This window comes from Mauremys reevesii, linkage group 1 (genome assembly GCF_016161935.1).
Source record: "Mauremys reevesii isolate NIE-2019 linkage group 1, ASM1616193v1, whole genome shotgun sequence".
Classification (NCBI taxonomy): Eukaryota; Metazoa; Chordata; order Testudines; family Geoemydidae; genus Mauremys; species Mauremys reevesii.
The window spans coordinates 345,396,320-345,421,218 of record NC_052623.1 but is presented as its reverse complement, the minus strand read 5'-3'; the positions used below and the strand labels follow the sequence as shown (position 1 = coordinate 345,421,218).

Below are 24,899 nucleotides of genomic sequence, written 5' to 3'. Positions count from 1 at the left end.
TTGTGTGTACGAGAGGGAATGTTTGCTCCACTGTGCCGTATACTAGCCTTTGCTGAGTAACTTATTGCTGCAACCCCTGTCTTTGGCCCCTAGTTCTCCCTGCTTGTTCCATTGTATCTGAAATTAGGCCCTGAACCTGCAAAAACTTTAAGCGTGCCAGCAGTCCCACTGAAATCCTTGAATAATTAGTTAATTGCTGCTCTCAGTTACTTATACTGCTGCAGTGGGGTTGCATCAGCATGAATCAGTGCAGAATTTGGCCATTTTGCTAAAACTCAGATTGAAGTCAATGGGATGTGATTAAAGTTAGTCATCTGCTTACTTAAATGGCCCTCATCCAAGTAGAGTCTGAGCACCTAACAACGACTGAAAGACTTTACCTCACAACACCCTGGTGAGATAGGGAGATATCATCCACAATTTCATAGGTACAGCATAGACTCGTGATATGTCTACACTGCTTAAAAGAAAGGTATGTTCTTAACTGGAGTTAGCTAATCCATGTTCACAAATTTGGGTTAAAATAGCAGTACAGACACAATTTGACTAGCAGCTGAAGCTCAACCCAAGACTCCCCCTCAAGTGACTATGTCTTCACCACTATTTTAACCGAAGATAAGATCACACTATTTTTGGCAGTGCAGACATATATGCCCAAGATCATGCAAAAAGTCTGTAGCAGAATCAGGACTTGAACCCACATCTCCTGAGTATCAGGCTACATTAGGACAGTAGTTTTCAAGAGGGGTATGTGAGCTCTCATCAGGGCGTACACGAGAAAAATCCTGTAGTGGCAGACAACGCACTTTATTTCATCAGACTTGGCAATCTAATCATAGGTATATTATGACCCTATCTCAGATAGGGGTATGTGGTAGACTACATTATTTTGAAAGAGGTACGCAGCCTGAAAACCACTGCACTAGGCCGTCATTGTAAGCACTCAGGGGATCAGGGTTTTCAATACAACTCCTTTAGGGCAGGCAAGTTTGTGCTGAGAGAAGCTGCTTTTGGGCATTGTGCAATAATGACATTAATTGCAATGGAAAGGATACTGGAATCAATGACAGTAGAAATCCTTTTCCACTCAGAAACTTCACAGCTACTGAAAATATCACTGCATTCATAAGGTTGGATGGTACATTGACCAATGTGTTTCCTCAGCACCGGAAGTTCATCCTGCATGTACCCTTAGCCGTTTATAAAGTTGCTGAGCTTGAACAATAATAAGTTCAGTAGCTTGATTTACTGCAGTACTTGTCCTGTGGGAGAATTGGAGCACAATGGGCCAAGTTCTGCACTCAGTTACATTGGACAACTCCACTGCAGCAGTGTACTTGAATGCAGAATGCAGCCAAGTTACAGCACTGGCATAAAATGAACATGCAGAGATGTTAACATAACAGTCACTTGCTTCGTGTATCTGGAACATGGAAATTCAAAAAATATGCTCTGATCTCTTGAGGAGCAGTGAACTTTGTTGTTCAGAACTGCTCTCTCTGCAGACTTGATCATGGGTCTGTAGCATACTTGTCTAGGTACCTGACTCTAAAATTGGATTTGATGTGTAATATCCTTGTAGCACAGTTTGCAAATTATGTAGCTTGGGTGCACACCACGTTATCCATTTAAAAAGCATGTTAAGTTGCAATAAGGCTTAAAAGTGGTAGCATGGAACAGATTCCTAGATTAGGATTCAGGGTGTTTGGTACCCTTCACTGAAGTTTATTGGTGTGTTTGCATTTTGTTGTTACTTTAAATTCTGGGACAGAAGAAAAGGTAGATTGTCTCCAAGTTTTTTACAGCAGAACACTGGAGCTGTAGCGGACTATGACCTCCTGCTGATTGTCTGGACACAATGAGCCTTGCAATACCCTGTGTTTATAAACTTGTGACTGATGCTGCTTTCATTCACTTATAGGAAAATTATCCCCCACTACCTAGCAGTAGATTGTGTAATGGTATGGGATGGAACCTGATGTTCATAAATCAATGCAATTCAAAAACATGCTTCTTGCTATGCTGGTTTCCTCGCTGATTGCAATGTCCAAAAATTAGGGTCATGGTTTTCTCGTCTAGTTAACTAGTGACTTGTGATGCAGGTCAATGAATTGTGAATGTATAGAAAGCAAGTGATAGTCCTGGAAACCTTGGTATAATGACACAGAGTTATCCTAACTAGAGTACCACATCAGGCAATGACGGCAGGCTCTCACAATAGCTGTGATTACAACTAGATTGAGACTCAGTCTTTTCAATCAAAGGGTCAAAAACAAGTGGAGAAAAGAGCAATATATCTCTTTTTGAATAATAAAAAATAAGACATGAGACATGGAGGATGTCACACAAATAATCTGGGAAATTGAGATTATTTGTCTTCATCCTCCCGTCTACCCACTATCATAAATACATTGCATATGTAAAATATTAGCAAGATCAATGGCCAGCATCAATATGAATGAGAAATGTGGAGAAGTCAAAACATAAATCATTGCAATTCTCCTCTGTCCCATCAATAACAGTACCTATCGTCTTGGTAACCTATTGTCTTGGTAACAAAAAGGAAATTTGGGAAACTGTAATTTTTGAGAAGGAAAAAAAGTGTTTTCAAATTATATAATTCTGAGCCTTAAGAAATTAAACAATTGATAGAAGTGGATATTCCAAATACAGAGTAAAGAACCAGAAATGCAACTCCCAGTGGAGAATTGGGGGACCTTTTATATTTCTGAAGGACAAATTTTCCAGAATGTTATTATCCAAGATACACAAAATGTACAAATCCAAGTCTTGGCCTGGTAACATTGCTGCTGGTTGCTGGACTAAAATAAAGAAACGTGGCAAGACCAACACACAGCTGCTAAGCCCTACCAATGGAGCAGGAAGATAAAGTGTTGTGGGTTTTTTTGGTTTTTGTTTCTGTTTTGTTTTGCAAGTCATTGCCAGAGGCCAGTAGAAAATCATGGATTGCTCCATAAGTTTTGCTGTTTTCCACAGAATCCAACCTTCTGTCTAAAATCAACTAAAAAAAAGTTTTTCAGTAATTTCTGTTGCAGAGACACAATTCTGCAAGTGTGACTTTTCAAGGCAGTGGTTTATTTATAAGGTCCTTCCCAGCCATGTAAAGCATCGCTGAATCCAAGTGTGACGCGTTGCCCCCCTTCAAGGTGCCACCTGATGTGCTGAGATACCACTAAGCCCAGCTGTTCTGCCAGCATGGGCCCCCTTTTAACCTGTCTTGATGAGCCAAGCTCTGAAGCCTCCTCTAGCACACACACAGGCAGGGCCACACCCAGCTGCAGAAAGACACACACACTGAGATCAGCTCTGGGAAGATTCAGCTTAGGGGACTTGCCCCAGCACTCAGGTGTCCTCCTCCCTTAGAGTGCAGACCCAAAGGTATATTGTCTTGCGCTATATAGAAGAATCTGCACAGCTCAAGGTCATAAAAATTCACCCTCTTCCCCAATGTGAAGAGAGGTATTCACACCACTTCCCCCCCCCCATTAGAAATTGAACAAACTGGGTTTAATAATAAACAAAACAAATGTATTAACTATAAAAGGCAGATTTTAAGTGATTGTAAGAGATAGCAAATAGAACAAAGCAGATTACTAAGCAAATAAAACAAAGCATGAAAACTAAGCTTGATTCACTAAAGAAATTGGCTTCAAATAGTAATTTCTCACCCTAAACGTTGTTTCAGGCAGATATTGCTCACAGGCTAGACAACCTTCCAGCCTGGGCTCAACTCTTCTCCCCTCAATTCAGTTTTTCTTTTCAGATGTTTCCTACTATCTCTTTGGGTGGGGAGGCAGAGGAGACCCTGATGATGTCACTCCCCTGCCTTATGTAGCTTTTGTGTATGGCGGGAACCAGGGCCGGCTCCAGGCCCCAGCACACCAAGCGTGTACTTGGGGCGGCAAGCCACTGGGGGCGCTCTGCCAGTCGCTGCGAGGGCGGCAGCCTGCCTGCCATGCTTGGGGCGGCAAAATGCCTAGAGCCACCCCTGGCAGGAACCCTTTGTCTTCCAGTGGAAAAACACTGGCATTCCAAGAGGGCGGGGTTCAGTACCAGGTGACTCAGACACAGGTCTCTGCAGGGTCGTAGCAGCCATTACTCGAAGGCTGTCTGGAGTGTCTACAGGAAGACTGAGCTCTGTCACAATCCATTGTCTTTGCTGATGGGCCATCAGCCCTGTCTGGCTTTTTCATTGTTGTACCTGACGGGCTAGTTGTGGGTGTACCTGTTTGCTTATGCCGGGAAACGATAGGGTTTTTACTGGTCCCTCTGTCATTCTAACCATTGTCTCCATTTGCACTAGGCTGCTTTACCATCAGTCTGAAGGAGGGGAGCTTGGGCCTCTTGATTTCACCAGTCATCTGGCTGTTGGGTGGTTCGTCGTAGTGACAAGGCCTGTGTGGATTCAGCTATTGCCTTTCCAGAGCCAGTAAGGCTCAGCAAATGGAAAGTTGAGTCTATTCTTGAGGTCTTGTCTCCCACTGTGCCACACAGTGTGGCAGCACTTTGAAATATGGCACAGGTATTTAGCTTACAGAGACAGACACTACTGTGGCTATATTAGGGGTCTGCCAGCGCCACCCTTCCATGCATACCCTTAGTTTTAACACACACACATACTCATTTGCAAATCTCACCTTCCAAACAGACTACATCATGCTAGGGGCTGTGACGTAAATGAACGATGTGCACAGTTCCAGAGATTTTGGATGAAGAGCTCACCAGAACATGCCGTATTTTCCTGCAGACTTCACAGAGTCTTGCAAGTCATACTCTGCTGCAGAACTCTGACTCTTACAAGCACACCCTTGTAACTTAATGGGGCTCTGATGAGAGTAAAAACTATTTGCGTGTTTGCAAGACTGGGCCTGTAGAAGATAAAAATGTATTTGAAGCTAAGAGAAAAAGAGTCGCATTGCAATGGATTTTTAAGCTCTTTGAGATAGGAGGACACAAAGTGAAATCCTGGCTCCACTGAGGTCCGTGGGAGTTGCTGCTGACTTCAGAGGAGACAGGATTTGACCCATAGTCTTCACAGCTGGATATAAAACATCTAGCTGGCACTATACAAATAATAAATAGTAGAAGAGATGAGAGAGCTCCACATTCTCACAAGGTCACTTGGCCCTTTAAGGGCAAAGGTCCACACCCCAAGTGCAATAATCAGCTGCATCCCAGCTGAGGCTGTGGAGTTAGGGATCAGGTGATAGCCTGAAGAGCACCTTATAAAGACCAGCAAGAGCTCAGCTGAGCTGCAGAATTGCAGGAAAAAGATAGGTTCCTGTCGTAGTTGCTGGGTCAGAGCAAAGATCTGGCAGGGCTAAGAGAGGTGGAGGAAAAGCCTCTGGGAAATGTAGCCCGTGTTGGTAAAGGAACTCTTTTATTTTGGTATTATGCCTAAATTTTCTGTTTAACTAATAACATGTGCCCTGGGTGAAGGGCCCGGAACATTGTGGCATTGACCTTCCTGAGAGAGCCCATTAGCTTATGCATGCAGTGACATTTTCTTGCTTCCCCCTCCGTTTTATGTGTTTTTACTGTGACGCCAGGTCTTTGGGATCCGCCACAAGCAATGAGGTAAAAATTCATCAAATAAAAGAAACTGTTTCACAAAACATATCAGAGTTTGACTGTGGACAAAAACATTTAACTATGCAAGAGAAAACTACCTGGCGAGTCAGAAAGGCTTAATTATTCCAGAGACAAGGTAGCTGAGGTAATATCTTTTACTGGACTAACTTCTGTTGGTGAGAGAGACAAGCGCTTCAGCTACACAGAGCTTTTCTTCAGGACCTGAAGACAACCTGTGCAGCTCAAAAGCTTGTCTCTCTCACCAACAGAAGTTGGTCCAATAAAAGATATTACCTCACCCACCTTTTCTCTCTAATATCTTGAGACCAACACAACTACAACAACAACTACATACGTTAGTTATCCCAGTACTGCACGTACATAGAGATGGCTCACTTCAAAGTGTGCCTATGACTTTAACTAGCACATCTTTTCAGTAAAAAATTCCCAAGGAAACAAGCAAAGTGGGAAAACTAAGGGCTTGATCCTGCCAAATGTTAAATGTGTGAGTAACTTTATGTAGGTGAATAGTCCCATTGAATTTGGTGAAACTACGCAGGTGTGTACAGCTACTCAGGTGCTTAAATGTTTGCAGGATCAGGGCCTAAGAAATTAAAACGCCTCTTCCCAATGATCCATTTTTCTGAACTGTATCTGTTCCCCAGCTGCCTGCATTTATGTGCTGTGTTTCTGTTTATAATCAAATGGCCTTGGCAGGAAGACAGTATGCTTAAACTCAGAGTTGGCAGAAAAAGGAGGCTAATAATTACAATGAAGTATTGCAAAAGAAAAAGTGCAATATATAAGCCCTGTTGGTAGAGATGGTTACATCCTAAACTGAATAAGCTGCACATTTAAACAGTCTTCTCCAGCTTAATCTACAGGTGATTTATACTTTCTTTTGCCAGGGCTATCCTTTATGATTTGTTGCAAAAGTGAATATACAGTTTCATCATTCCATTGTGACCTTTCAGAAAATCACATGGAAAACTAGAGTAACAAAAGAAGGGGTGTGATTTCCTGCAGCTTGATACATTTTAATATTTTCTGTTCTAGTATTAATGATAGCAGTTATGTTTATTAAATATATTATTGCAGTGTTGTTGTAGCTGTGTCGGTCTCAGGATATGAGAAAGATAAGATGAGTGAGTAATATCTTTGATTTTCATCAACAGAAGTTGGTCCAGAGACAAGCTTTCAAGCTCCACAGAGCTGAAAAACTCTGTGGAGATTGAAAGCTTGTCTTTTTCACGGTCCAGTGAGAGATATTATCTCAGCTACCTTGTCTGTATTAAGTATGTTGCTAGAGCAGAATTCAGATCCTACTCTAAGGTACATAGCCACATAGCTCAGAGTGAAGCGATTAAAAGCAAGAGGTAGAAACCCAAAGGACTGATTTTTCCATCAGGATACACAGCGCTGTGATTGAAATCCATGAGAGGTCGGCAGTTCGTGAACTGGCCCTAACTCAGCCTCCATCAGTCAGGTTGGAGGGAAAGGAACCAGATCTCTTACATGCTCCCTAGGAGCATAGATGCTGGAACTAAGGGTGCTGGGAGTGCTGCCGCTCCCCCTCGCTTGAAATGGTTTCCATTATATACAGGTTTACAGTTTGGTTCAGTGGTGCTCAGCACCCCCATTATAAACATTGTTCCAGCACCACTGTCTAGGAGAGGAAGGATGGTCCAATGGTTATGGGGCTGGGCTGGGACTCAGAAGACCTGCATTTAATTCCCTGCTCTGCCACAGACTTCCTTGGTGACTTTAGACTGTCTTCCTCACTCTCTGTAAAATGGGGATAACAGCACTTCCCTCTCTTACCAGGGTGTTGTGAGGATAAATCCAGTCAAGACTGTGAGGCACTCAGATACTTGATTTCCCCCTGCCCATGCAGAAGCTTGTTGTCCTGCTGTTGCTTGGGCCTCTGCAAATTATAATAGTCCCACTACATGTATTTTGTGTGCTGAACGCACTAGTCAGATAACTCCCATCCAGAGGAGGAAGATAGTTTACAAAAAGCTCTGTTCTCAGAAAGTGTTGTTTGAAGTGTGAAATGGCTCCCCGAAGGGAACCAGGGATGCGTACAACATGAAATCAAACTCCTCTCCAGCTCATCCCTGCACGCTATTTATTTTGGACTCTCTCTGATACTGTATGCATGTGTGTGTGTTTGTATATGTGTATATAAAATCAGAACTGTTATGTTCCTCCAGCATTATCCATCACAGCTAACGCCACGTTTCCTGTCATCATACTCCCGAGTATTTCCAAGCAGTATTTGGCCCGTAGAAAGTTTGAATTGGCTGCCTTCGATAAGCATGAGGGTTCTGAAGATAATACTAGATGAAAGATCCTGACTGCCCTTGTGGGCAGGGAGGGACAGACTGAAAGAAACATGCTTGCGGTATTTTGCTGAAGAATCATCCAAAAGGGAGTGTACTGTTTTTCTCTGTCTTGGAGGTTCCTTTAAAGCTCAGTAATACTATGTCTAGATAGATAGTAAAGATAGAACTGAACCTAGATAGATGGATAAAATAAATCAGATTAGATAAAATAAAATTTGATAAATACATTAATTTATTTTGCAACTTTAGGGCTAGATTCTATTATGTTTACTTGAGGTGAACAGTCCCAGTAGCTTCCGGGAAGCTACATATGGAGGAAGGTGCTGCTACTTATGTCAATAACAACCTGGCCATTGCTGTCCCTTCCTGGAAGTTCTTGAGCACCCTCAGCTCCCACTGCAAGCACACCTCCTTGGATCAGGCCAGGAGTTCTTGAGAAAGTTGTCAGACTTCCCATACTGGCTTCTGAAGTCTTGGATGTATCCACAAAACAAGCTTCTACACACTGCCCTGCCAACGTGCTTCATACCTCACCCCTCTAGGACAGTTCAGCTCCTGGGGCTCATTGGGTCCTCAGCTTTTGCACTGAGATTGTCCACAGTGATGCCAAGTAGCAGCGCTTGTGATGCGGATACCTCTCCATTCACAACCAGACTAAATACTAGCTTGCTCACAAAGAGTACTCAGATTGTATAGTAGACGTATGCCAGATTGAGCCAGCTACCCAGCAATGGAAAGCTCAATCCGCTTAGGCTAGCCTTGGTCCAATCCTGTGTGATACTCAGCACTTCATGAAACCATACTCTATTCCAGTCCTTTTTTCTAGACAGAGGCCTTAATCATGTTGCTTTTCTAAGTAGCTTCCGCCTGCAGAATTCATTAATATTTACAAAGTGCTTTGAGATCCTCCAGATGGAAGGACTTATATAAGTACAAAGTAGTCTTTTTCTTTTCTTTATTATTGTTGTTGTTGTATGATTAGTTGAGGGTTGTCCTGCAAGACAATTGCCCATACTTACAAAGATATATGGTCCCCGTTATGTAGCTGAATGCCTCAGAGGCTCTAATGTTTTTATCCTCACAACATCTTTGTGAGATCGGGATGTACTGTTATCCCCATTTTACTGATGGAGCAATTGAGGCACAGAGAGAGTAAATGACTTGTCCAAGGTCACACAGGAAGTCTGTGGCAGAGCAGGGAAAGAACTGGCTAACACGCAACAGGACTATGTCCAAGCTGAACAATTGTATTTAGTTGGGTGTGGTTTCATGAACATGTTTATGGGCAGAAATTGATTGAGGCAGAAATAGATCATAAGCCATTGGAAGCCTTGAAAACAATGGTCAAAATACCACCTGAACTTCAGAAATTGATCCCCAAACTGTAAAAGTATCGCCTATCTATGAAATCCAGGCCCGGGACAGAGTCGCGTATAGCAGATGTGCATTCTAGAGCACTTTTAACATAGTAAAAGCAAGGATCCACTGGAAGAGAGTATAGAAGTAAATACATTCCCAAGCAGTGGTGCTGCCCATGTTTCTAAAATAAAATTGGACAAGCTCAAGAGGGGAACATAAACTGCTCCTGTCCAGTTTATTAACACTTTCATTCAGGGAGCACAGGTTTCCACTAGCCCTGCAAACAAACGCTATAATGGTCTTAGCTGGTACCTTGTTAAGCAACTGTGCCTTCACCAACAACATTTGTGTGTGGGGCATAGTGTTCCTGAAATTTATGAATGACTTTGTTTAGCAGTTTGTAGGCCCCTTTGTGCGCCCACTGGGAAGGTCTCTGGACCTGTCAGATCTATCAGCATGGAGGATTTCATCGTCTCCAGTTTCTCTGCAATGTCACTTGGCTTCCAGGAAATTTTGGGGGCACTGTAACCAGCTCCTGCATTATTATTATTATTTTTTTTTGTCAGGGTCCCTGCTAGTCTGAAGGTTTCAGGTGGCTTCATCTGCTACATTTTTTCCAAAGACTGAATTTACGTCTGGAACCATGTAACGAATGTGTGAAATCACCCAGGAGCCCAGCCTTTACTTCCTGGTTTCAGCCCCAGGATTTGGGCCAGGCTTACAGTAGGATTTACCTCTGTCATATGGCATGGTATCCTTGACTCCTGTGACTGTTATTATAACAGCCCTTCTGGCCTGATGGGCCAGATTCACCCCACGTGTAATTCCACTGAGATAACTGAGTTTACTGGAGGGATGAATTTGTCCCTTTGTGCAAATGAATTATCGATGCAAGAATAGGAAATGTTTAAGGCTGTGTCTTGTGGAGATTGAGCTATCTCATACAGTCCATGTTTCTTTGCTAAGAGACTCCATGTATCTGCTTTACTGAGTGCAAACTTACATTAGTTATGATGACCAACTCCATACATTTCAGTGTGGCAGGAAAATCTCCAGTGCAAACAGAATTCAGGCACGCTGGAGTTCCTTTGGAAACTGCCTCGTGTTTGGAGGATAAAATGTTGATGTTAGAACTTTATAAATCACATAAAAGAAAAAACGGGTGTTTTTACCCAGATCTCTAATCGTACTAGGAAGCAGCCACACACCAACAAAATAAAATGGAAGCAACATTGGGTTCCACTGGCTAGCAGAGACAGGATTATAGATGGCCTTTTAACAACCATGTTGTCTAATTCTGCTTACATCGAGTCTACATTACACAGTGGTCAAAATGCCAGTGTCCGTCGGCACTTTGTTACACGAATGCTCCCATCAGTGCTATCAGTACTGGTCTAAGCCATTGGTAACAATAGTGGGAAGTTAGAGACAAAAAACCCTAGAAAAGATTATACCAGAATTTCAATACATGAACAATCATGCTTTATACTGACCAGTTCTGGTCACCTTTATAAATGATCAAAGGGTTGGAAAATGTGCCTTATAGTGATAGACGGAAGGAGCTTGATTTATTTAGCTTAAACAGAAGGTTAAGAGGTGACTTGATCACAATTTGTAAGTACCTATATGGGGAACGGAAATCTGATAATAGAGGGTTATTCTATCTAGCAGACAAAGATATAACAACATACAGTGGCTAGAAGTTGAAACTAGATAAATTCAAACTGGAAATAAGATGCAAATTTTTCACAGTCAATGTGATTAACCATAGGAGCAACTTGCCAAAGGTTTTGGTGGATTCTCCATCACTGGTATGTTTTAAATCAGGATTGTATTTTCTCCCTAAAGACCTGCTCTAATTCAAATGGGAACTATTTCGGAAGCATGTGCTATACAGGAGGTCAGATAAGATGATCACTGTGGTTCCTTCTGGCCTTAGAATCTTTGAGTCCATGAGTTATAAAGCGAGAGGTGTTAAGCAAAGCATCTGTAAAAAGATCTTGTTTTTCTGTTTCAGGATCGCAGGGGACACAGCCCTCAGCAAAAATATCCATGAGTCCGTCAGTGCTCAGATCCGAAAGAACTTTGCAAAAAGCAAATGGAGAGTAAGTGTCACATTCTCAGGGGGTTACACTGCAAGCCAGTTACACATACCTGTTTTCTAAAGCAGGTGCGATCTTCCTGTGCACTGAATTGTGTTACGGTCTTTTAAAGGGATGATGCAATATCTTATTCGTGGCTCAGAACTGTAGATAGATTAGTGCTACTTACATCAGTAAGCTACAGCTGCTGTACAGAGGATTGAACGAGGAACCCCCAGACCCAAACATGTGAGTTGCTATAGGCTGAGCTAAAGAGTCAAGACCCTGCTGCGGCTGCTAGAACAGATTCCCATCTTCTGCTGTTGGGCACAGAGAGGGGCCCGTGGGAGACAGCTGCGTTTACCTAAGCGCTACTCACTGGAAATAAGAGTTACAGGATCAAGGCTTAAGAAAGGCTTTTTTTTCCCCCTCTGTATTTAGTTTACAAAAGAGTAACTCCTTAAAGTTGTTATTTTTAGATCCATATCTGACAATTCTGAAAGAAAAGAATAAATTCCCAACCAAGTGTTTCTGTGGGTTTTTTTTTCTCTTTCCAGCAAGCGTTTAATGCCACAGCAGTGGTGAGACATATGAGAAAGTTACATCTTGGCAGTAGCTTGGACAGTTCAAATGCAAGCGTGGCAAGCACCCTCAGCCTGGCCAATCCACTTCCCGATGGAACAACCAGGAAAGATTGTAAGTACATGGCAGCAGCCTTGCTATGCTGTCCAACTCCTAGCAGGGTACCGGTGATCAATCAGAAGTCACCTTCTGTTGCTCTCTCCTGCAATGTGTGACAGCTTTGACAGCAACCTGGATCAAAGCTCGTATCACTCTACTTTCCTCCCACTGTGTCAGCCCAACAAATTTGACCCTACAGTATTTTCATTTTCCCAAGTGGAAAAAAACTATTTTCTGATTGGCTGTAATATTCACCCCTTGGCTGAGACACCAGAATCAGTGGGGCAAATCGGCTCTGATGTCAGTGGACACAAATCGCTTTTATTTTGGTAGCAGTCAGACCCTCTTACACTAAGACCAGATTTGGCCCAGGGTCTTGATTGTTATACATCATGACTGATAGTTCAAAGCTGCCTAAGGGAGGGGTAGGCAACCTATGGCATGTGTGCCAAAGGTGGCACGCGAGCTGATTTTCAGTGGCACTCACACTGCCCGGGTCCTGGCCTGCCCTGGGTCTGAGAGGCTCTGCATTTTAATTTAATTTTAAATGAAGCTTCTTAAACATTTTAAAAACCTTATTTACTTTACATACAACAATAGTTTAGTTATATATTATAGACTTATAGAAAGAGACCTTCTAAAAACATTAAAATGTATTACTGGCATGAAGACTTGGCACACCACTTCTGAAAGATTGCCAACCCCTGGCCTAAGGGATTTAAACACCTGCCCTATATCGTTTTCTGAATGTCCGAACGGTGAGGTGGCAGCAACAGGGATCATTTGGGAGAGCGCAGGGTTTCCTTCACAATGAAGTTCATTTTATCCCTGCCCTTTCAGCATTGATTTACTCTTCCCTGCTCTCTATCTTCTGAGGATTTTACATCACAAAAAGCCAATTAAAATGGAGGAGATAAACTTAGCCATTAGATCAGGTCTTCTTATATGGAGATTTAAGATGTGCAACTGAATAGGCTGCTAATGGCTTATTAGACCGCAAGTTACTGCACAGTTTCAGAGGTGGTTTAATTGGCTCTTTCTACAGCAACATACCACAGTGTTTGATTCACTGTACTATTGTGCTATGGTGTATATAAGGATTAAACATACAGTTCCAATCCCCCTACTCTTTGGGCCAGATTTTGGCTGACCCTGCTTTCTCCCCTTCACACCCCTGCCCACCACTGTGCACCCCTTTGCAAAGTCCTGCCACACTCCGTTCCTGAATGCAAGGAAGTCCCCAGGGACTCAGTTAAAAGACGTGACAGCCCCCGTTCTGGCATGCGCACCCTCCAGCACCTTGGAAACACTCCGGCTGCATCAGCCAGAATGCCTGCAAGGACAACAACTACTGCCAAACCCCTCTGCTTCCTCCCACCCAACTCAAGCAATGTCAGCCAAAACAGAGCCCTTTCCATTTGCATTTCAGGCACCGTAGAGATTCATACAGATAATCTTCATTGGTGGAAATATATCACACTAAAACCTTTTTGCCTGGAATAATCCATTCTAGCCCAGTTCCACATGCTCCAGCAGCTGGCAGGAAAGCACTACTTTTCTCCCAGTTGGTCTTCTTAAATCACCCAACTGTCAGCGACATATGAATAATATGATGCCTCTTATCTACAAATCACTTCTCCTGTGGAGCTAAAGCATTCTCACCAAGGTAGACTGCAGCAGAGAGCCTGTTGCATGAAGATCTGAGGTTTCATTTTGAATCTGAGTACAGTACACAAATGCGGGACGTAAGTTAGACCCGGAGAATCTGATTGCTGATTTCACTGTTAACTGTAGATAATGGAAGATTAAACTGTCACTGCTTCTGACCTCAAATGGGTTTTGATTATTATAATGAGGAAATCACTGTTTACAAGGGGTGGTGAAGGGGAGGATGAGACCAAGAACAAAACTCACTTACAGCTGTTACAAATGCTAAGATAGCCCAGTACAGTATCTGGCGGTGGAAGGTTGCAGGATGGATTAAGCAGCCAAGGACATTAAGAGTGGACCAGACATGCTGAGCTGGTTATGTTTGTATGTCACCTGGAATTTAAGGCAGAAAAGAATGGCCAGATTTCCTAGCATCCCAAACTGAACTCAGTGAGAGATCTTACTAGTGAATAGGCAATAAATTAAAGAGAACAGTTAGGGGGAATGCAGCAAGTAGTGGTAGAACCCCAAAGGAACTGCAAATACAACTCCTGAAAATAAGGGAAAGTTTATACATCCAATACAATCTGCAGATCAACTGGGTCCTGGGAAAAAGGAATATCTCTGAAGACCTCTTTCCTGCCTCCTTCTTCCTCATTAGTTTTATTTAGGAAAGAATTTCTTACATGGGAAAAGTACTGCACAGCTGCAAATAGATGTACAAGTAGGTCAAGTGACTTGCCCATGGTCCCACACTAAGTGAGTGACTAAAGAAAACCAAGGTTCTTCCTGCTTCACAGATATGAGGCTTCATTCCCCTTTTGCTTTCCCTCATGTGAATCAGGAATAACTTCACTCAGGTCAATGGCTTTTACTCTATACAACAAGAGGAGCATCTGAGCTATTCACTGCAACCAATCTTTAGTTCATTGCCAGCCAATGTAACAGGTTAGTCTCTCTTCAATCCACTGACCAGTCTTGTTTCAAACAGTGCCTCCAAAGTGCCTCTCAGGTAGTGCCTCCAAAGTCAGCTCTCTGATGGGATTTGGGGGAAAGCCATGCTAGCTGTACAGGTTCTGTCATGCCCTGGCCATCACTTTCATCTTCAAATTTTTCAAACTTAATTTTATTTTAGAGAACGTCAGATAGAGGGGGAGGGGAAGAAAAGAATATTTCAGAGTTCTACAGATGCAGCCCTTCAGCATCAAGAGATGCTTATTAACAATTATACAACAATGAAGCCAATTATGCGGCTCCGTTACTGGAATGTATCTTATTATTCAGATGGCAGTGCTCAAAGTAACAAGCAGCTGTGACTGAATGGTGAGCTACATAAAGCAATTGCTGTCAGTGCTAAGATTTTTAATACTGATTAATACCATTAATAGTAAATATTATGCTGTCACAAAATATATTGGCCCTCTGCACATTGATATTTGTGCTGTAATAGTTTCAACACTGATGAAGAGCAGCCGGGGCTACAATAGTCTGAGACTAGATTTTCCAGGGTACGTTCTAATTCTCTATTACTTGTGTGAGGACATGAGGCTAACTCAGAGGTGCTGTATGAAGATGGTATAAATTACATGTCGGTAAAGGAGGTGAGCGTCTAAATAAGTAAATTAGGCCCTTCCCAGGATATGGACCAGACTCTTAGCCCTGCCTGGCTGCTTTATGCTGCTCAAGCAGTGTAGAGCTTCAATAAAGCCAGGATATCTGGATCTCTGGGGATTCCCTCTTGTGTCAGGGGGAAACATATGGGATTACAGTGCACAGCCAGAATAGCAGGTCTCCACGGTGCTGGAAAAGGGGATGTGGCTGGGATATCTTTACACACAAGCGATCCCCAGATGCTGGAATGTCCTTTTGGCTAGGGGCACCTGGGCAAAAGTTGTAGCAGGCTTCAGGCTGTTTATACTGGGGGTCAGTCTCAGGATGGAGGGAATGTAAATGTGACTTTAAACCACGTCAATTGACCCACCCTCTGGTCCTTGAGCAGATGAGAGAATCTGACCCTAATGTTCTTAACTGTGATTTTGTATCTGGTTAGGGCATAGTCACCTTAGCTGCTTACCGTTCAGCAGCCTTTCTAACACCACAGCTAGTTTGTGCATCTGTATCTCATGCTGTCTAACTATGGTTCTGCTGGTGCCCACAGGGAAAATCTGGGCAGGTATCAGAAAACTCTTTATTATAAAAGATACGAGTCTCCAATTAAAACATATAGCACCATTCTAACTAAATGGGTACCGTAATTGGGCATGTTCTCTTCATGATCCATGCATGAAACGCCTATTGATATTGATGGGAGAAGCTGCGCATGGAAAAGTGGGGAAAATATGCCCCAATGAATCCACAGCTGCTATTTCATCACTGCAGGAAAAATGAGAAAACCATGCTGGTTATCCTTCCAGTGGCTATTTCCTCTCCGCTTTATAGAATGACCCTGGTCATTTCTGGCTCAGCAAATCAGCGTTCTAACAGTTTGCTCATCAGTTTTTCTGGCTTTCCTTTTAGGTATGTCCCCATCTGCTCTCTGTAGTTTTGTTTCATCTGCTTCTTCGGGTATTTCTGCAGTAGGAGGAGAACGGAGACCCAGGCCAACCACAGTAACAACAGTGCACACAGGGAGCAAGTGATCGGCGGAGGAGGATAGAGACGGGAAAGCCATCGTGTCGAGCGTACCTACTCCGAGTGATTTCATCCTGCATTGTGCACTCGGCGAAGGACTAGAAGAGAGAAGATTTTTTTATGGCCATATTTTATACTGCAATTCTGAAATGTTTCATTTAGCACAAACTGCAATGACTCCAGGGGGAATGGATTTAACAGCCTCTGGTGCTGTATATATGAGTCTAGCAATGTTCTAACTAACAGACGCGCATTCTTTTTCCCGGTGATTTACTCTCTTCTTCTCAGTGTAGGTAACAGTATATGTTGTATTTTTTTTCCATTAACTAAAAAGGTCTCGGCTGGATTATTTAAATAGAGATAATTTTTGAGAAATAGACTTTTTTTTCTTCTTTTAGCAAGTACTTCCAGTTGCATCCCTCCTTCCAGTTTGCTGAGGGATAGGTTACTTCTGTCGGTAGAGATTTGCATTGACCTTCCAAAACAGGAGGGTTCCAAAGGCTTGCATGCCATTTTTAAGTCCTAAAATTGGACTGTAAACCTGTCCGGATCTAGCAGTGCCATTACACTAAAACAACCTGCTTTCCCTCTCTTCCTCCTTCTTGGAAACAATGGTGAGAGTTGATTGAAAACAACCCATCATGACGTGCTGTGAACCTGCAACATTAATTGACTTTGACGGGAGTGGCAAAGTTCTCAGCCAGGAGCAGTCCTTAGTTCAGCAAGCACGTGAAAAATGATATAATGCTTCATCCTGCAGCTCTTATTCCTTTGCTAAACCCCTTGTGGTCCATCAGTGAGGCCCCATAACGAGGAGTCAGGAGAGCCTGGGTTCTATTCCCATCTCTGCCACTGACTCGCTGCTTGAGCTTTGGACAAGTCACTGCCCAGGGTCAAAAATTTCAAATGTGGCCTCTGATTTTGAGTACCTCCAGTTTGGGGCCTGCTAATTGAGAGCTGGTGAGCACTGCAACCCACTGACCTCAGCTGAAGTTATTGGTGGCTCAGAGTTATGCGCCAGGTGTCCCAAGCCGGGCACCAAAAATAAGAAAGCATTTTTTTAAAGCTTTGGCCCTAAAAAAAAGCTGTGCCTCAGTTTCCCCATCCGTAAAGTGGTGATAACGATACACACTGCAATGTGGACACAGCCTGCCTTTCACTGTGGCGTGTGAGCTGCCTGTACCCTATACACCACCACAAGCATAGAAAAGGTCAAAAACAGGCCCTGTCCTGGAACAGAAGAGACAGCAGTGTTCAGAGCTCACCGCACTTACGAACCTTGTGAGACGTGTCCAGATCTCTACAAGTCATTCCCAGCTTTGATTTTTCTTCTTGGAGGAGAAAAGGTAGAAGGGGAGTTCATGAGAATCAGGCACATTTAAACTATTACTAGCTCCCTACACCCAAAGACAGCCATCTTCACAGGCAGGCAGGAATCATTTTTCCTTAAACGATTCTGTTGCCACATCCACATCAGTTATTGTCTTTAAAGAATTAGATGAACCAGTCACAGACACACCTGAATGTATACGGCTGTAGTGAACATGCTACGAAAAGCCATGACATTTACATTTCGTTGGGATTTCAAAGATGTAAGGTGAAATCCTGCCCCTGTTGAAGTCAGTGAGAGTTTGGCCATTAACTTCAGAGGAGCCAGGATTTCAAGAAAACCAGGTGGTACACAGTGCTAGCTCTTTACAAAGATGTCATTGCATTAGATGTCATTGCACTGCTCATAAAGATATTACATATAATAGATCTCGGTTGAGTCAGTATTAATCTGTGCACCATTTTTAGTCTGGAGATTTGGAGTATGATTTAACCAGTTTCCTCCAAGTTCCCAACAACCCTATATCATATTGTGCCTATCACAGACATTCAAACTATAATGATTTAATGTGAACTCCATAAAACACTAGTGTGCATCTGACTTTCCACTGTGAATATCTGACACTCCAATATATCACCTTGTAAAACCTCATAGATACATCCAGTCTCTGACATAATGATCCAGATCCCCAGCTAATGTAAAGTGGCGTCATTCCAGTGAAGTCAGTTGAACTACTCTGATTTTCACCAGCTGAGGATCTGGACTAACATGTGATAGTGACATACCACAGCACTGATATGCACACTCAGTTTTTAATAGAGTAATTGCTCTTCAAAGAGGTTATTTGGCTCCATTCTCAAAGCAAAATCAAAAATCCACAGCCATTAACTTCTAAGAAACATGTTAAAATGCCTGATACTGGTCTCATTGAAGTCAGCGGTAAAATTCCCGTTGGCTTCAGTGATGCAGAATCCTGCCCCAGATTTGGTAGACAGGAACAGCAGTCAATGCTGGGGGACGTTGTTGATCTGAACCCCTCTTATCCAAAATCCTACATTATCTAAAACTGGAGCGTGCCCCCTGACATACAGGGTTTTTCATTTAGGGCCTTATTCATATTCATACTAAGGTCTCTTGACATCTCTCTGGCAGTGTAAATGGGGGTTAAAGTGGCTATTAATGCAATTTATGCCCACTATAAGACCTATTTATACTGCCAGACTGGTGTAAAGGGACCTTAATTTAAATCATAATAAGTCCCTAAAAGCCTTAATTTATCTCAAAACTTCATCTTCCAAATAAATTCAGTTGGCCCAATAAATTCTGATCTCAGTTGCACCTGTGTAAATATGAAGTAACTTGATTTTGAGTCAGAGGAATTACACCACATTTAAACTGGTTTAACCCACAATTTGGCCGATGGCATATAAAATGAAGCTCAGGCAGCCCCTATTTGCATTCTTTTCTAACATCATACTGAAGTTTCTGATTTTGATTTAATTGCTTATAACAATAATCAGAATATGGCCCGGTCCAAATTTGTCTTGCAAAAGTAAAATGTTTTCCTTCTGCAAAATAAAGAGGAGTGACGTACATAAAGGTGAGTCCATTGCAAGAGTGCACTCCCTCAATTGATTTTTGGTCAATTTTCTGCTCTGGTCCAGTATGTCTACAATACCTCCATGCTGGATGAGAATAGTATCACATTTAGCTGTGGCTTTACAATAGTTTCCATTTCATTCTAGACTGGAAATTAGATTTGCCTTAATGTTGCTGGTATTCCACAAGAATTGGATCATTTTATTAGCACTCTATTAGTACCTTAAGAAAAGGATCAGAAGACGTTAAAAGTAAAACGTTTCTTTCTGCCAGAAGGCGAGGAGATGGAAAGCTTGTGTTTCTCAAGAACTGTGGCTGGGGATCTGACAGGTATTTGTGGTGAGGAGAGAGTGGAGATTTTTACTGTCATTGATTCACTAAGGATCTATCCCCCTTCAGAGACAAATCTTTTCAACTTACACCCATGCACAGGTGTAACTCAGCAGATTACACCCCATCCTGGCCTGCCGGTTGAGTTCTAAACCAGTGTTATGAATGAGTGTAAAAACTAACAGTATGTAACCCATGCAGGTGGTGTGAGGTATGATAAGAAAGCACGGCTGGTTATTTTCCAAGGGGCCATCTCAGCAAACCATTAGTGGTTCACTCATTGCATGTGGTTCACATCTCGGAGACTTGCCCCGAGTTATGCTTCTCTGAGTTATGCTGCTCTTAGCTTTATTTGTTTAAATGGCACCACTGTGATTTGTTAACTCTTTTTTTTTTCCTGGACTCCCTCCTTCTGGTCTTTGCTTGCAGCCTCGATTGTTGAATTGTTACCTCCAGAGTCACAGTTCTCATCTGTGACACCAACACCAATGTTCTTGTCAGGAAAACATAAAACTAACCCAGCTAACACCAGTTGCCTGCAGGAGACTGGCGACTGTAGGCTGCCTGGGAACTTCCTGAGACTGAATGTCAGTTCTGCAGCAGTGTTAATGCCACACGCTGCTGATTTTGCGGTTGACTCTTTATTCCTAAAGACAAACTGGATATTGACCCTGCAGCACAGCTAGTGAGGAGGCAGGTGAATGGGAAAATACTGGCTGTGGCAACATGAAACACACCCTCCCTGATTATGCTTTAGTTATTTCTGGGCAGGTAACGTCTCTTCTGCATTGATCACTATCATGCAGGGGCCATCAAACTAGTCAGTTCAGAAAAGCTTTATTATTTCACCTTCTTCTAGTTTGTCTGTTAGTATAGTGGACTGAAATTAAAAAAAACCCAATAGTAGACACTGATTCGCTGCTGATAAGGATTCAATGATCATGTAATGTGCATTCTGTGGGGGAAGCGATTTTTAGGTGGTTCTGAAAACGGAAATTAAATGGGGACTTTTAACATGGAAGCCAGCTTGAGGAAAGAGGAGGTGTATCCTCTGATCCAGGCGTTTCCTGGGTTTGCTCTGCTATTGTTGACAACAGTTGTATCTATAACAAGTTTCTCTCCTTCACAGCCCTGCTTTATTTTCCTCTCTTTCTGCCTGATCCTTCAGTGACAGCAGAATCCCATGTTTATGACATCGCAGTCAGTTGCCCTGGTGGTCATTGTAGTGTCACAAATGAAGCATTAGGAGACAAATCTGGACATCACCATGAGAAGGGCCGTACAAGAACCTTGATAAAAAACATCATGGCACTTTAGTGGCTCGGGCGTGTCCTGGGAATCTCAGCACTGGGGTGAAACTCATGGAGAAAGGAGTTTTACCCTTGCAAATTGACAGCCTGGCATTGGATCAGTGTAATCATTGCCATGCCCGCCACAGGTGACTGGTATATTCCTCCTCCATAGAAGAGAGTTGTAGATGAGTTTCAATGGCTTAGCCTGACTTCTCCCCTAACCCACCCCTGCCTACCAAAGCCTTTGCAAACTATGGCGCAGGGTTGTGTGTTGCACAAGGGGTCTGGTATATCACAGAATCACACCCTTCCCACTGAATCAGGGCCTTCCATGCCTGCAGGGAGGGCATTGGGGGTGTGTATCCTGCACTGCAGGATGAAGCAGGAAGGGCAGATGAGCCATAAGGAAACAAGCCCTTGTTCGAGCCCAAATCGCTTTAGTCATTAGCAAGCAGTGAGAACATTCTGAATGGGGAAGCGGATCTGTATTTGTCAGATTCAGTGAAACCTGTGCTAACATTTCCACCCCCACTAACCAACAACTTCTGTCTTGAGCAGAGTTGGGCAAATACTGCAAAACACTGGGCTGAATTTACAAACAGAATTTAGACTTCTGTGTGTGTTCTCTGCAGATATTCCGGGAATCAATTTACTGGCGAGACTGCGCAGCGAGAGACCATGGAACCCCAGTTCAGCAAGGTACAGAAACACATGCCTAACTTTAAGCACTTTTGACTCCCATTTGACTTTAATGGGATTCATCACATGCTTAAAGTTAGGCATGTGCATAAGAACCTTCTGAATTAGGGCTTCAAAGTGTTGTTTCTGCAGATACATCAGTTCAATGGCACAATTCATGTTCTTCAAGTTGCGCACATGCTTAAGTACCTTGCTGAATTGGGCCTAAATAAATACCAGAGAATATTCATGGAAAGGGAATTTTGCTTTCATTATCATGACCATTTGAACCAGAAACCTGATTCTAAGAAATATGCTCATCCACTCAAAGAACAGAAACCTATCCTGTGACTTGTGCGTCTAATCAAAACAGTATAAAAATCAGATGCAACAGAACGCTCGCTAATGCAAAGTATTGTCCAACCAGTAATTTCAAGTAACAGATATATGAGGGAATTGCAATCTGCTCATAGATATTTGGTGAACCAAAATTCATTTGGTAAATTATTCAATAGAAGATTATTCACCCAGCAGTAGTTGTATGTGATCCCTGTAAATTATCCCAAATTTCCAGTACAGTCGTATTTTACCCTGAGATTCATGTCTACTAGACAATTTCTTTATTGTGTGTGCAATATTCCCTTGGTGTGATTACTTATTTTATACAGATTTTGCGGATATTTAAAAGTTTGCCCCAAGACACAAATTCCTGTTCTGGCTTCACTTAGGATTGTATCCATATAAACTACATTTGTAATTAAGCATAGGAGCGTCTTAATCTCAGATGTTATTTTTCAGGACTCCACCTAACAAAACAGCTGATCAGTGCATTGATCTTTGGTTTCTATTAGCACAGTCAGATTCACAGTGCCTACATTTTTCCATGACAGAGAGGGAAAACAGGGCATGTGTGCGCTGAGTGTCATGAAAATCACTGCTAAACTCACAATGACATGAAAATGTCCAATTGATGCATGATACTGCACTGCATGTATTAAATTGTACTATTTCTACATTTCCCAAGCCTTTGCTGTAAACACATCTTGGACCCAGTCCCCTGGGGTTTCTTTTAAGTTTGGTTTTGAAATGACTATATGTATCTGTAACTCGAAATCCATCGTTACCTAGCGCTAACTGCAAAAGCTGACGTTTTGTGAACAAAACACTGCAAAGCCTGAGAATGTATTTTGTCCTTTTACTAAATGCTGTGCAGTTTTTAAGGGAAGATCTCTGTCTAGAGGGGCTTCATTCTATGCACCTGTCAGTTACACCTGTCTTGGTTCAGGGAAATCAAACTGTTTGTTTTGTTTTCACGTATCCTTAAAAACAATTATCTACAACTAAAATCCCTTGTACTGGATCTACTGCACAGCGAGGGCTGCCAAGCAAACATGTTAGTTATATCTATGTCTCTGCGCTTTAAGATAACAGCAAAACTTAGACTGGAATGTAGGCTCAGTCGATTTATATTTCCCCCCCTTTTCCTGAGAAGCCCTTGGGCTTTGGCTTTTGCAGATCTGTTGCAGAACACTGTTGCTGTGGACCGAGCCAGCTGCTGAATATCTTAAAGTCATGTTGTTCCCAAAGCATCAAGTGTCAGAACTTTGTGTTTTCAGTTGCATTTAACCCATTGCGCTCCATGCATTCAAGTCTGTATTTATCAACAGAAGACTTCAACCCTATTTTCTGTACTACCTGGAAATGATTGTAGTCTTCTCTTCTGCTGATCGATCTCTGCAAATCATTTTGACTTGTGATTTCTTTTTCTGAGGCTGGACAAGAGAGAGGAGGTCACCCGGAGCTCTCAGTATCAATGCTGGAACCCCACTCAACTAATCAGCTGAGAGCGCAATTTGCCTAATTGCTCAGTGTTTGCTGTTTATATTACAGAAGAGTCGGACGTTACTGAAAGCTCAAAATCCACAAAGGGAGGCAGCTGAGAGCTAGGAAATTGCTTGCCAGTAGGAAGATGGGTTCAGTCATTCATTCACAATCAATTTCCCTGGAAGCAGCATGCTTGGCAGTGGAATTTCAGCAAAAGTAAGGCCAGGGTGATGTAGGGAGTGAGTTTAAAACCTTCTAGCTGTTTTGAGAGTCCCAGGTGGGACTTTCTTCTACCCTTGCAGCCCTGCACAGTTGCTCTTCCCACTGGCTGACAGGGTACAGGGAGGGGTGAAGGGGAATGGTTATGCTATGGCCTTGCCCTCCGCATTAGCCCACAAAGCAGATTCAGCAAAGAACTCCAAGCACATCAGTCTCACTGGAGTCAACAGAATTTGTGTTCCCTAAAGGTAAGCATGTGCTTACGTGCTTTGTGGAATCAGGGCCCAAGGGAGACAGAAGTGCTGCTGTGCTGTGCACACAGAGGAAGTCCTCAGTCAGAATCCCTCCCGCATCACCCTCTACACCCACCAAGCATAGCCTGGGGTCGCAAGGGCTGAATCTTGCCCTAGGTGAGAAAGCCAGGTCAGTATTTACCACCTCTTTATTCATGCCCAGCTTCTGCAGCCCTGACATCCCACAGACTTGAGTAGAATATCGAACCAGTTAATTAGTGGGTGAGTTATTAGGTGATTCGTGTTTCCGCTCATCCAGGCCAGTGACGTTTCTCTCTGAGTCTTTGCTTCTGGGTGGGAAGCAGCATTTCTGCATTTTATTTATTTTTAACATTTGGCTTGGGACAAAAAAAGCCCAGCCTGCCCAGAGGGAAATTTGGGAAGGGTTCCCGAAATAGCACTCGACTGCAAAACATCTCTTGGTTTATTTTTACAAAGATGCGAGCATGTTTTATTAACAAAAAGAGGGGAAAAAAAGCTTACAATTTTAATCCAGGAATGTCAGTGTGCCTAATATTACAGGTCTTGTGATTGATACAATTTCATAACAACATCCTTGTCCAAATGAAGGGAAATAGTGTATTTACTCCATGCATGTACTAAGGCATTGCAAAAAGTTTAACCTGCGTAATGGGTTTGCGAACCTGCAAATTGTTAATGGGGCTACGTCGCAAATGATTCTCTGCCTTGACAATCATGTATACATATCGAGATTTCTATCATAATGATAAGTGAAAGGGATGATTAATTGTTTTCCTCCAATAAATCCAATTAAATCACCATGGTCTGAAGTGTCCTACTATTTTCAGATACACTAATCCTTCTGCACGTTTGGGAGAGGAAGAGAATTGTATGGCTGAGATGGTTATAACACCTAGCTCTTATCCTCACAGGAGGTCAGCACCATTTTTCCCATTTTACAGATAGGAAACCTGAGGGGTGAAGTGACTTGACCAAGGATACCCAGCAGGCAAGTAGCAGAGCTGGGACTAGAA

General features: G+C 42.7%; 1 protein-coding gene across 6 annotated transcripts in view; it reads left to right on the top strand.

The window, feature by feature from the left end:
• The window catches only part of CAMK1D (calcium/calmodulin dependent protein kinase ID), a 351,475-nt gene extending 326,791 nt beyond the window's left edge, over positions 1–24,684 (top strand). For all 6 annotated transcript variants that reach the window (XM_039519397.1, XM_039519401.1, XM_039519399.1 and 3 more), the window contains 3 exons: positions 11,314–11,401; positions 11,935–12,073; positions 16,226–24,684. In XM_039519397.1, the coding sequence (XP_039375331.1) occupies positions 11,314–11,401; positions 11,935–12,073; positions 16,226–16,347 (349 nt within the window). In that variant the 3' untranslated portion in view covers positions 16,348–24,684. The remainder of the gene's footprint in view (positions 1–11,313; positions 11,402–11,934; positions 12,074–16,225) is intronic.
• Positions 24,685–24,899: the final 215 nt, after the last annotated feature.